The 10,866-nt window shown below is 49.2% G+C and overlaps 8 protein-coding genes across 8 annotated transcripts; 4 read left to right on the top strand and 4 right to left on the bottom strand.

The window, feature by feature from the left end:
- Positions 1 to 59: 59 nt before the first annotated feature.
- Positions 60 to 667, top strand: EI90DRAFT_3020990 (uncharacterized protein; the record flags this gene model as incomplete). The annotated part of the gene is made up of 1 exon (XM_039057595.1): positions 60 to 667. A coding segment is annotated over one exon (608 nt), but the record flags the coding sequence as incomplete, so codon positions are not given.
- Positions 668 to 1,874: 1,207 nt separating this feature from the next.
- Positions 1,875 to 2,382, bottom strand: EI90DRAFT_3083274 (uncharacterized protein). The gene is made up of 2 exons (XM_039062059.1): positions 2,218 to 2,382; positions 1,875 to 2,099 (listed from the first exon to the last, which is right to left on the bottom strand). Exons 1-2 carry the CDS (start codon positions 2,373 to 2,375, stop codon positions 2,009 to 2,011), a joined length of 249 nt encoding a protein of 82 aa, XP_038909818.1. The 5' UTR covers positions 2,376 to 2,382; the 3' UTR covers positions 1,875 to 2,008.
- A 1,108-nt stretch (positions 2,383 to 3,490) lies between these two features.
- EI90DRAFT_2941713 (uncharacterized protein) lies at positions 3,491 to 4,880 on the bottom strand (the record flags this gene model as incomplete). The annotated part of the gene is made up of 6 exons (XM_039055270.1): positions 3,491 to 3,836; positions 3,891 to 4,103; positions 4,163 to 4,269; positions 4,334 to 4,456; positions 4,526 to 4,665; positions 4,727 to 4,880. The coding sequence occupies 6 exons, from the start codon at positions 4,878 to 4,880 to the stop codon at positions 3,491 to 3,493; spliced, it is 1,083 nt and encodes a 360-aa protein (XP_038909817.1).
- Positions 4,881 to 5,036: 156 nt separating this feature from the next.
- Positions 5,037 to 5,880, top strand: EI90DRAFT_2854412 (cyclin-like protein; the record flags this gene model as incomplete). The annotated part of the gene is made up of 5 exons (XM_039053760.1): positions 5,037 to 5,173; positions 5,237 to 5,318; positions 5,391 to 5,519; positions 5,572 to 5,741; positions 5,799 to 5,880. Coding segments are annotated over 5 exons (600 nt in total), but the record flags the coding sequence as incomplete, so codon positions are not given.
- A 498-nt stretch (positions 5,881 to 6,378) lies between these two features.
- Positions 6,379 to 7,407, bottom strand: EI90DRAFT_3147284 (RWD-domain-containing protein; the record flags this gene model as incomplete). The annotated part of the gene is made up of 6 exons (XM_039065515.1): positions 6,379 to 6,536; positions 6,585 to 6,759; positions 6,817 to 6,951; positions 7,006 to 7,136; positions 7,177 to 7,284; positions 7,341 to 7,407. The coding sequence occupies 6 exons, from the start codon at positions 7,405 to 7,407 to the stop codon at positions 6,379 to 6,381; spliced, it is 774 nt and encodes a 257-aa protein (XP_038909815.1).
- Positions 7,408 to 7,505: 98 nt separating this feature from the next.
- EI90DRAFT_3133112 (uncharacterized protein) lies at positions 7,506 to 8,140 on the top strand (the record flags this gene model as incomplete). The annotated part of the gene is made up of 2 exons (XM_039064550.1): positions 7,506 to 8,030; positions 8,090 to 8,140. 2 exons carry the CDS (start codon positions 7,506 to 7,508, stop codon positions 8,138 to 8,140), a joined length of 576 nt encoding a protein of 191 aa, XP_038909814.1.
- Positions 8,141 to 8,628: 488 nt separating this feature from the next.
- On the top strand, positions 8,629 to 8,856 carry EI90DRAFT_2854487 (uncharacterized protein; the record flags this gene model as incomplete). Its single annotated transcript, XM_039053761.1, has 1 exon — positions 8,629 to 8,856. A coding segment is annotated over one exon (228 nt), but the record flags the coding sequence as incomplete, so codon positions are not given.
- Positions 8,857 to 9,166: 310 nt separating this feature from the next.
- Positions 9,167 to 10,788, bottom strand: EI90DRAFT_3133111 (uncharacterized protein; the record flags this gene model as incomplete). The annotated part of the gene is made up of 5 exons (XM_039064549.1): positions 9,167 to 9,608; positions 9,663 to 10,071; positions 10,124 to 10,214; positions 10,271 to 10,609; positions 10,666 to 10,788. 5 exons carry the CDS (start codon positions 10,786 to 10,788, stop codon positions 9,167 to 9,169), a joined length of 1,404 nt encoding a protein of 467 aa, XP_038909812.1.
- Between the last annotated feature and the right edge of the window lie 78 nt (positions 10,789 to 10,866).

Genomic DNA, 10,866 nt, shown 5'->3' with positions numbered 1-10,866 from the left:
CTGAGTAGATCTCGAAGAGTGTTCTAGCTGCAGAGGGTTCTAGTAGAGTACTATCGTAGAACAGCTTGGTGAAAGGAGGGTTGTTGGTGACGGAGGGAGGGCTGAAGGGCGCCGCTTATATGCGTATCCTAGGCCGTCAAATGGGGAGGGAGTCCCAGGCGAGAAGGGGCAATCAAATGAGATGATTCTGTCATTGGGCGACGGAGAAAAGCTACCAAATCGCCCGGGCGCGAAGTCCGCTACGTCACATAGTAAGCTCAAAAAGCAACGAAGTTTGATCGTCATGATGGAGGTTCGAATAAAAGCAAATGATTATTCAGACTATACTATGATAAGGGTGGGTGCCTGTAATGAATTTTTGGCCAGCGGGCGTGATGTTACGATAATCATGCGGCGGGAAGCAGACCTCAAGTTTGGCAGAAGCTTATCAGTTGTCGGAAATTTGGAACTTTCCTGCGCTCTGAAGGAGGGAAGCACAGTGCTAGTGAAAGCTAAAAGCGGTCTGCCTGCAGTATTTGCTCGGGATGGAAGGCCCGCAGCACCGTTCGACATGCGTACAGCGTGCTGCGAAGACGTGTGTATTGAAGGACGAAAATTCGAAAGTTTCGCATCTCAGCGACTGTCCGAAAATACCTTGAGGACTTCCCCAAAAGTGAATAGGAAATAATCAAAGGACAAGTCTCCGGGCATTTGAACGGTGCACTACGATCTGAGAATAGCAAAATCAACTAAGTTCGGAATCAACAGCCACCAAAAATAAGCTGAAATGGAGAAAAAAAGACGCTCGCCAGTAAATCATGGCAGCAACGTTTATGGTATTACCAATATTTTTAGTTTTCGCTATCATCTCATTGAGAAGCGACCAAGTATTCATGGCCGACTTGATCCGTGTCTCCCAGTTCGTCAACAGTGATGTGAGGCACATCATCAGAGCTGCATCACGCAAGGCCGGAAACCGTCTTTTCCGCGGTCCTCATCCCGCTCGGTGTGGATAGTAATTCAGTCGTAAACCTTGGTTACGGGCGCCCAGTTGAGGGCTGGAAAGACACACCGAGGCCATGCACGCAAATCGGAACCCTTCTCCCGAGCGGTGGTGTATACCGGTGGCAAGTTCTCCTCAAGGCTCGAAATACGATCAAACGCCCAAATGAGCACATTTAGAGGGAAAAGTCCCGGGCCTAGCAAAATGTCAGATGGGAGAGGCCATCATGCAGGGACCGGGGGGGACAAATTGCAGTGTCCGACCTGTCTACTGAATTGGGCCATCATATTTAAGAAAACGTGTTTCCTACCTCTACGATCAAGCGTACGTTTGACGTCAAGGAGATCACGAACACGAATGACATCCGAGGAACTCTGCGATCTCGATCTCCAATGGCTGGCGAATCTCTCCTTTGCAGGAGTCTGCACCACTCATGATCTCGACCTCACTCCAATGATCAATGTATAGTATAACACGTTGGTTAATTTCACTGGAATCGTCTCACGCATTGTGTCTGGGGCCATGGATTTCTCCATCAGCTTGGTGCTCATGAATGTCCGATTCAAATTTCTCCCATGCTGGTGGGCTTCAATGCATTTTGCTCGATAAACACCTTCTCAGCGGTATGATCCCATCTCCCGTGGTCTTGATGTCCTCGGCACCTAGCTGGACTCCTGCGGGAATATGTGCAAAACCACCGTTTACTTGATAAGGTCGTCATCTCAATTGAATCATCAGCTCTTCTGGATTCACCCTCTAGCGGGGTTTTAATCGCTAAACTGGCAGCTAGTACTCATGCGTGAACCTCCTGACCCGTCTGCATTAGAGACACCCCCAAATAGTCCCAGGCCTACTGCCACAGTTTTCCAATCTGATGTTCGAACATTTAGTCACACATGAGCACACATTCCAATTGTCTCTCAACACGAGTCCAGCGGCTTATCTCCAATTGTATCCCTGGGTGCTTTTGTCAGTTCCTGTTGACTAGCTGCTCAATTTCATTTGCAACATGCGCAGGAGTGTCCTTTAGTGGTTAATTTCCCTCGCGCGAACGCCTCGCTTTGGCTCTCCTATACCTGGCCGAGGGGCGTGTACTTCTCGGATGCGTGAAACTACTCTAGAATAGATACATCCCAAATAATGTCATCATGCGCCACGCATACGTTTGAAAATCGGTTCCCATCGATCGATATTAAGTGCTGTGGGGTATGTTGCCGATCGTACGAAGCAATCACCTTGCAGCCAGGAAACGCATAACCTGCAATACATCAAAAAAAAAACAGCTTGATAGTTCGCCGCAACATGCCACACAATCTGCTGCAACATTGAGGCTGCAAAGCGTCTGACCGGCGGTTCCGGACGAAATGAACAACGCGACTTTACCTTTACACATGCACCTGAAGTGGGGAAAGGACTGTCGGAATTTTAGGGTATCTATCTGATTATCGATCTAATCGATCGCTACATCCCTTGTCACCCTTTCAGCCATGAGCCATGTGATTATCCATGAAAAGTAGGGTGATGACAATCAGGTCCCGCCCATCTGCTAATATGCCTAAGAACAGTAAAGTGAAGCTCAAAGTTGTGGGTGGATCATTCGAAATGGGGGTTGGTTTTTAGGACTGGCAATGCCTTGCAAATTGTCAATTTAGCGACTTGATATCACGTTCAGCTATCCGACAAAGTACAGGGATAGTCTTTTGATTGATTTGGTGGCTCCCGCAATTAGACACCTTATCGTGTACGACGTATGTACTAAGCAATCCCCATCCGGAAAGAAAGCCGAAAAGCTTCAGTCCTCCCATTCGGGCTGAAGTCTTGCGAGACGTATACGCTTAATAGAGGGTGGAGAGATGGGAGCCCGGGCCGGGCGGTGGAACGCCAAAAGGACCCATACGTTTATCATAAAGAGCCCACTGGGGCAACTGGTGGATGGACAAAGCACGTCGCACGCGCTTCTGTGCAGAAATTCAGGGGCGGCTGGGCCATACAGCCGCAATACAAGGTCAGGATAGAATTCAACGTCATCCCCACCAACCGACGACATAAGGAATCACTCGCGCGGCCCTCCAATCGGCCTTAATTAGTTGTTGCGTGAACGAAGTAGCGGCGAGCCAACCAAAATACGCTACGCGATGCCTAACTAAGGGCGGGTCCAAAAGCATAAACAACGTGCATGACAGCCGCCAATCCGTTTCTGAGGTGAGTCGCGCATCCCAAAGTCAGGAAGCCGTGTTATTATGGATGGTTCCCGACCGATTCTTATCTGGACTGGCAAAGATACAAGGAAGATTTTTATTCAGGGAGCATTGAATATTGTTTATCTCCAGCAAACTTTTGATCTCGTCTGAGCTAGGCAAGGAATATGGTTTTAGCGAATCCTGTGCTCTTCAGGGAAGCAGCAGAGTGAAATCCACCCAGAATTTCATAACCTTGTCTCAAGCTGGACGGCTAGCTTGAGCAACCGAGACATTCGCCCAGAATAGAACACGGAAACCGAGAAATCATTTAATCCGAAAAGATGTTTACCAGGTACTGGCTTACCCCAGAAGGGGTGAGGATGCCCACATCTGAAAAAACCAAGGCAATAAGGTCGGGTCGCGTGTAGTCAACATCCGGGTTATTGGCAAGCTGTTCAGGTGTCATCGTCAACGTCGGTGCGGGTGATGAATGGTCAGAGAGGTGGGGGGCCGCGGGCCGCTCAGCTGCCGGTGGAGCATAAACTGCAGGTGACCCATGTGACACCGTTAGTGTGGAAGGGTGAGAAGGTTTCTGTGTTGGAAGTCGCAAGACGGAAGAATTGTGGATGGGCAGATCGTATTGTGATAGCGGAAACGAGCGGAGGAATTTGTAGCTGAAGGTCGTTTTCCAATGAGAGGAATCATTTGGGGTAAATTTATCACCTCACCTCTCTGCTAGGGCGTATAGCGGCTTATTGGCGGCTTTCGCTATGATGGCCACTTGGTAGCTTCCCACAGCATTTATTAGGCCGCCACTCTCCACAACAGCCTCAGACCCGACCAGAACTAGATCTACCCTATCCATGACGTACGCCACTGCAGAATCGAGCACGAGGGTGGAAGGGACTCCAGCAGCGGTTAAAGCGTCAAATGCTTTGATGCTATCCCAATCATTCATTTCAGAAGCGAACTAAATGAGATGTTGATGCATGAGGCTCACCCCAAACCTCTTGGGCGCGCTTCGGTGACATAAACAGATACGCGCTTCCGCTTATGTGCATTTATCAATGCCTGGAGAACCACCCTTGAAAATGAATGTATTAAAATCTGATAGTTTGAGGGTTCCAACTGTGTCAGCATTGTGAGTAAAAGGTCCGGTAGCAATACGTACCACGCCGTCATCAGGTATGAAGCCCAGTGCAAGATGCGATATTTTCTCTCGACAAGATTCGGCTGCGTTACGCGCATACAAATTCCCTTCCCGAATTAGCGCTTCCTTATGGGTGGCGAACGCCTATGCGAGCGTAAAGCAGAACCCAACAATTTCAGATGCTGGCAATGGATCGAAGTAAACTGACCGTACCAAGTCTTCCTGGCGCGCTGTGCTCACGTAACGGATGAATAGATCACAACCGGCCGTTAGACTGATTGGATTCGGAGTTGCTTGTTTGAGGATAGCTGCTCCAACTTTCAATGCTTCTACCAATTCGTACATCGTTTCCGCTTCAGATTGAAAGAGGAGATATTAGCGGGACGCGTGCGCTCGGTACGTTCACGCATCCACCTTTTGAGACGGCAAGGAGCTCTGTTAATGCAAGTACAGCAGCAATTGGCATGGATGTGTCCTCATCCAAGAGATTTCTTCGATAGGCAGCAATTACGTCAAATGGTGGAGACTGAGAAGGTTCTAGGCCCGCTCTGATAGCGTTATCAAGCATTTTTGAGGGATTTTTGGTTCGTTGTGCTGGTCACTGTGGAGTGGGTTGATAATAAAATTACACTGTTCCATGGCCGGATGTGGCAATGCGGACGGATATGTCCTTGTGCAAATCCCCCTCGGCTTGACCACCCTCATGAAGTCTTCTCATTTGTCCTCTCAATGGCTATTCAAGGGTGAACATGTTGGAAAAACTCCTTCAGTAGCTCTCGATGGCAAATCCGTCTCTGATGAGCTCGTCTTAAGGAATCAAGGGATCGAATTCTTATCTCGTGTTAGCTTGCAATTGAAGCTGTTAGTGGAACTTGGGAATCTTTGCTCGCTTCTGTCCAATTCTCATTCACTGTCCCCTATCAGTACGGTCCCAGTTATCTCCACCGCAGCAGTATACTTCCACCGCTTCTATATGCGATACTCGATCAATGGCCACATTATCTACGTGCGTTTGGGCCCGAATGCAGCCATCGTTTTCTCGTAAATGATGTGTCTTTGTGTCCCCTTTCCCCAAAAGGACACCGCTGGCGCATGTATATTCCTCGCGTGTAAGACGGAGGAGACCGGGCGAAAGCTCAGGGATGTTGCAATCGTCTGCCATGCGAAGGCCAGCGGTTTACCACCCACAACAGATGAGCAAGATCCGGTCTGGCTCTCATCATTTGCCTCATTCATGATTTCTCATCAGGTTGCTGTAGAATGTCACCAAGTGGATGAAACGTATCACGCAATATGAAGAGCTCCTCCTCGAGGCCTTGTGTTTTGATATGACGGTCGAGCACCCTCACACCGCGTTATTGACAGCAGCCAAAGTGCTTCATCCTTCAGAAGAACTTCTTGCGTATTCCTGGAGCATCATAAATGACACGTAGGCAGACTCTTGTTCCCAAGTAGAAACATGACATTTCATACCACATTCTCCCAGCTATCGGACCCCTCTCTGCGTTTTGTACTCACACAATGTCATAGCTTGCGCGTGCTACTTATTAGCGCATTATTGGATGGATCCTGCAGTGCCCCTGGGTGAGGTTCTGGAGACTCGCTCAGCTGTAGTGTATGATGTTTTCGCCGTACAACAGTCAACAACAGACGTCTCAAGTAAGTTGACCACCCATCCTTGATTGTCAAACAGGATAAAACGACCCCACTAGTAACCGTTGCCGCAATAATGGACTTCTATCGTCATGCCCGTCCGTATATTCAGGATAAATTCTGGCAATCCAATCCTTTCGAACAAGTTACTGTATGAACAACTCTTCCCATCGTTCCCATGTGCTTACTTATCCCATATATTGCAGGCCGAGTTCTTGCCCGAACCCCCTTTCAGTTTCCGCAAGTCCGACTCACCCCCACCAGAGGACTCAAATGACGAAGCTAGCCCACCCCTCATAATCACTACCCTTTCCCCACCAAAATCCCCTCAACTGGGGGAAAACTCTCAGTGACACGCACACAGATGTATCTTTCATCAACATCAAGCATCGGGCAACAAATCATTGTTGTAGTTAATCGCTGTCACTAAAATGGATCCGATCCTCGACTTCCTCGACTTCGTCATGCGCTGTGTTTCGCTCGTACTGACTAATGTCCACGGATACGGCTCCTTCTTCGCCCTCCTCGTCGTCAGCGCCAAAGTTGCGATCTTTCTCGAACAACTGTCGCCCTATGTGGAGTTTAGACGCGGGACGACGGCAACAAGGGTGTGCTAGACCTGTAGGTTTTAGCTTATTTCTCTTGTATTCCTCCCTTTCTTTCGGCGGTATCGCTTTGATACGTTCTTCGTCTTCTGCTGCGACTTTGGCGGCGAGCTCCTTATCAAAACGTTTCTTCCACTCAGAAAATGTAGAAGAAGTTACTGGTGTCCCTCTAGTGCGAGCAGTTTCTGCCTGGTAAACAGGTACACATAGGAATTCAAGTGCTGTGTGAATGCAGTAACCACAAACCTCGAGCTCGCGACGGGCTTTTTCAGCAGCCTCTATTTTGCGTAATTCTTCCCTTTCACTTATCAACTTGCCAAGAGACTCTTGTAACTGCGAGATGAGTGTGAAGACCATAGCCATCCCCAGACTTTCTTCACCCTTTGATGCGCTGAGACTTCAATCCAAATTGAGGGATGTTCATAATCCCCGTACCATTTCATGAAGGGTGTTCAGCAACATTTTTTCCTCGTCCCGGCTCAGTGACCCTCTCGAGGAATGGATAGCCAGCCCTGGAACCTTGTCAGGGTATTCGGGAGGATACTTTACGAACAGCGTGAGCTGTACTATGAACCCGGGCGGTAAGAGTGGCGCCACGATCAGAACCTTCCTGAGCTGTAAACAAGCATAACTTCTCGGACTTGCTCTGGTCTTCCGAGCTTGGGGGCTGCTCTGCCGGCTCGACGCGAATCTTCAACTCATCCTCTGCAACCTCTATCGGGTGCACAGGTGATGAGTCAAAATAGCAACAGAAAGTGCTAGGACCTCACTTTCCAGCTCGTCTGGGTAAATAGAAGACAAGACTTCATATTCTTCCGCTAAGACTTCCGACGACATCAAGACGAAAGATGAATCATGAAACAGCGATTGCGCAGCGATCAGCCGATCGGTCACGCGACTTGGAAGGAACGTGGGAATTGCACGAACCATCAGACATGCAACGCCTGCGACCTTCAATAGCGGTTTCAATCATTCGCCGTTATGTCTCAGACACAAGACATACTGGAAACCCGACGTCCTCACGACCATTGGTGCTGGACCATATCTTTGACAACATTGTGAAGCCTCACCCAGCTTCTCCCGCGAAAAGCCGTCAACAACCTGAGCAAACGAATTCTCCTCACCCTGCAATCTGGCAAACATGGGGAAGACTCAATAATGCATTATATGCATCGGAGCAGAAAGTGTCGAAACCGGAGGACTTGTGGCGGGCATACTCCGGACGACGCATGGCTGAGATCCAAAAGTTGCAGCAGGAGCGAGCACACGCTGGAATGTACTGGGGCCGCTCATTTCCTGTCACCAATGGAAATTTTATAGCAGCTTACTCCCGCGTGATGACTACGCTCCGGGATAATAGGGTCCGCCAGGAACAACGACTGGCGGAACGTTTTGAAAAACCCACCGATAAGAGACGAAGACTGAAGAGTGAGCGTCACAGAAGAAGATTCGCGGAGATGGTGAGTGTGCATTCGTGTGCCCCTGTACATGAAACACCAACCGGTTTCCGGCAACCTAGATAAGTCAGAAAGTCAAAATCGTCCGCGCGATACGCGAACGTGGCGGATGACGGGTGAGTGTCCCCCATCTGTGTCTCTGCATTCCTCTTCCTTGTACCGGCTCACATCCCGACTCATTCAGGCGTCTTTGCACCATATTATTTTCTGTCCCTTTGAAGATGAAACAAACACGTTTTTAAGGGACCTGATCCTTTCTACGTTAGACTATAGATCTGCTTATTAGGGAGGGTCAAACGCCATTCGCCGCACCTGAAACATGAGGTGATGGTTGAATCCTAGTTGGCTGAGGAAGGTCCCGTGCGTGACGCAAGGCTCATGACGCCGCTCCCTTTAAAGACGACGTCTCTTCCCGTGTCTGCCTAAATTTCATTCTTCGGTCTTTCCTCATCGCGAATAACTCCCTTCAATAACCTCAATTTCCCCACTTTGCTCAATAGCCAACTCGATAGAACATGTGCTATAATGTATAATACCCCTGCGTTTCGTGTTCCATTGCGCCAATCACTAACCCACTGTCTTTTACTGGAACGTGGTATAGGTTATTGAAGGGCGATGGTATCAGATATGCGACTGCTTCGATGCGATGTCGACCCATCGCCGGGATTGCAACGATCCCAAGTGTACCTTTTCCTCCGCCCACCCACAGCCATCACACTGGTGCACGACACACAATTCTTGTACCAAAATGATGACTCTACCAGACAAGCAGCCAATTCGAATCAGTCCTCTGAAATGTGCAAAATGCTCTAAACAAGAGGCAGAATTGCTGTTCAAGGGTCAGGCCAAAGGTGTAGCCAGCGTTCCGAATACTGGGGTACAGTTGCCACCTTCTGGGAGAGTAGCTTGGAGTTGAGGGAATTCGTGGTGTGAGTTTGAAGATGTGCTTGGCAGGAATCCAGGTCTTGTGTAAAGATGCGGTTGTGAATGAGCGAAAACTTCCCTCGATAGATGTTGATCGTCTGTATTTTTCGGCTGGACCGTCACTTGTACTGAATGTACATCCCATAAGCCTGGTTGTCCTTGTCCGTAAGTGACGTACAGGAACACATCGGAGAACAATATTGCAAGGTAGCTCGTCAGAAGACTTCTCCCCTGGCAATGCTCTCCATAACGAGCCGTGTGGTGTTCTCCACTTCCCTCCACAAGCCATGAAGGCAGTGGTCGGCATATAGGAGCCAGGTTGGCGTAGCGCCGGTTAGGGAAAGTGCAAGCCGATCAGCTCTTAGGATTCCTTTAGCTTGTTCGTTCAGGGACTGGCAGATCATTAAAAGTTGGTCTCGCGCCTTCTGCTCGTTGGTTTCAGACACGTTATCTGCGAAACCCAGGACAGTTGCTTTCCAACAATCATAGGGGTCTTCACTGGGCCAACCAGTAGGAAACTTTGGTCGCACTGGAGAGCTATCAAGATCCTGGGAAGCAGCGGCGATGGCGGAGCTCGGAAGAGCGAGTAAGCGAAGAACGGTTAACAAACGGTAGGATGGGTGCGCGGGGGGTGGCGATGTATGAATTGTCCAGTCGCTATCACAGTATCAGATTGCAAGGAAGCAATTGAGAATATCCAGAAACGCTTACAGCCAATAATCCCATCGCTCCAACAAGTCTTTCATGGACGCGTACGGTTGCAGCAGCAGCCGTATCGCATAATCTAGATTTACCTCTGACGGATCGGAATCCAAACGTCGTTCAAGGGTGAAGCCATACTCAGAAAACAAGGCCGAATTGCTATGATGCCCGTACTGAAGCAAAATCTCTTCTCCAGCTTTTACGGTTACAGACGCCGGCGAACGGAGGATAACGGATCGCGGCGCGTGGGGAGAGCCGGAGGGGCCGCGCCGGGTGTCGCAAATGTATTTGACTTCAAACTGGCACGCACGTGGAAGATCGGGAGAGTGATTTGCTAAGTCAAGTAATGGCACGAGCGTCAAATCTTCTTCTGGTGAGGAGGTGCTGGTTATTGGGAGATGAATACACCGCGTATTCACTGTCAGTTTCTATCTCAGTGTCCGAACACGAGAAGGATGTTTGTAACTAACCGCAAAGCCATGACCATAAGAAATCCTCTTCCTCGCTTCGCGTACTGCATCTAGATTTTGCCAATTCGACATTCCCTTTCTGTACAGGTAACTGATCAGGAACTGTTAACGCAACTGAATTTGTGTCCCCACTAGATACATTCTAACTTGCTCGATATCATGTTGGTACCTGGCATGAGTGGCAGTGATCCTTGCACTTGCCGTTTCAGGTATCCTCGAAATCAATTCCTTCGGGAGCATAGATGCAGTAGGGTCAGTTTGCAATTGTGCCCGAGCGTACCAGGCTACGGGGTGAGAGTCAAAGGATTGGGGAAGAGACGCAATGAATGGCGAGAAAGAATCATTTTCTCCTTCACGATGAAGGAAGAGATGCATGCTCAGAAGCTGCATCGAGGTCAGATCTAAAGCACTTGTCGGGTACGACGATCTCAACGTAAACTTGTTGAGCAACTTGGACCCAGGTAGTACTATCAAGGGCGTGTTGGGCTGCAGAAGTCGATTCAGCATCGAGCAAATCACGACCCGCCCATCTCGGCACGCACAGGAACGTCCATTGTCGCGAAGAGTCCCCTTCCCGCACCATTCTCAAGCTCCTTGCATTCGACCAAGGGACTAGCTGCGTCAGGTAGGCTCACCCAGGATACAAGCTGCCTGAAGTTGATCATGGTCCAAGTATGTGAAATTTCTGCCGAACAAAGTCAGGCAGTATGGAAAGATGCGGAACGGATTAAGGACTCAGAGGA

Source organism: Cantharellus anzutake (genome assembly GCF_015039405.1).
Source record: "Cantharellus anzutake strain C23 chromosome Unknown EI90scaffold_97, whole genome shotgun sequence".
Lineage (NCBI taxonomy): Eukaryota > Fungi > Basidiomycota > Agaricomycetes > Cantharellales > Hydnaceae > Cantharellus > Cantharellus anzutake.
Note: the sequence above shows the minus strand (reverse complement) of the source record. Positions and strands in the feature narration are given on the sequence as shown.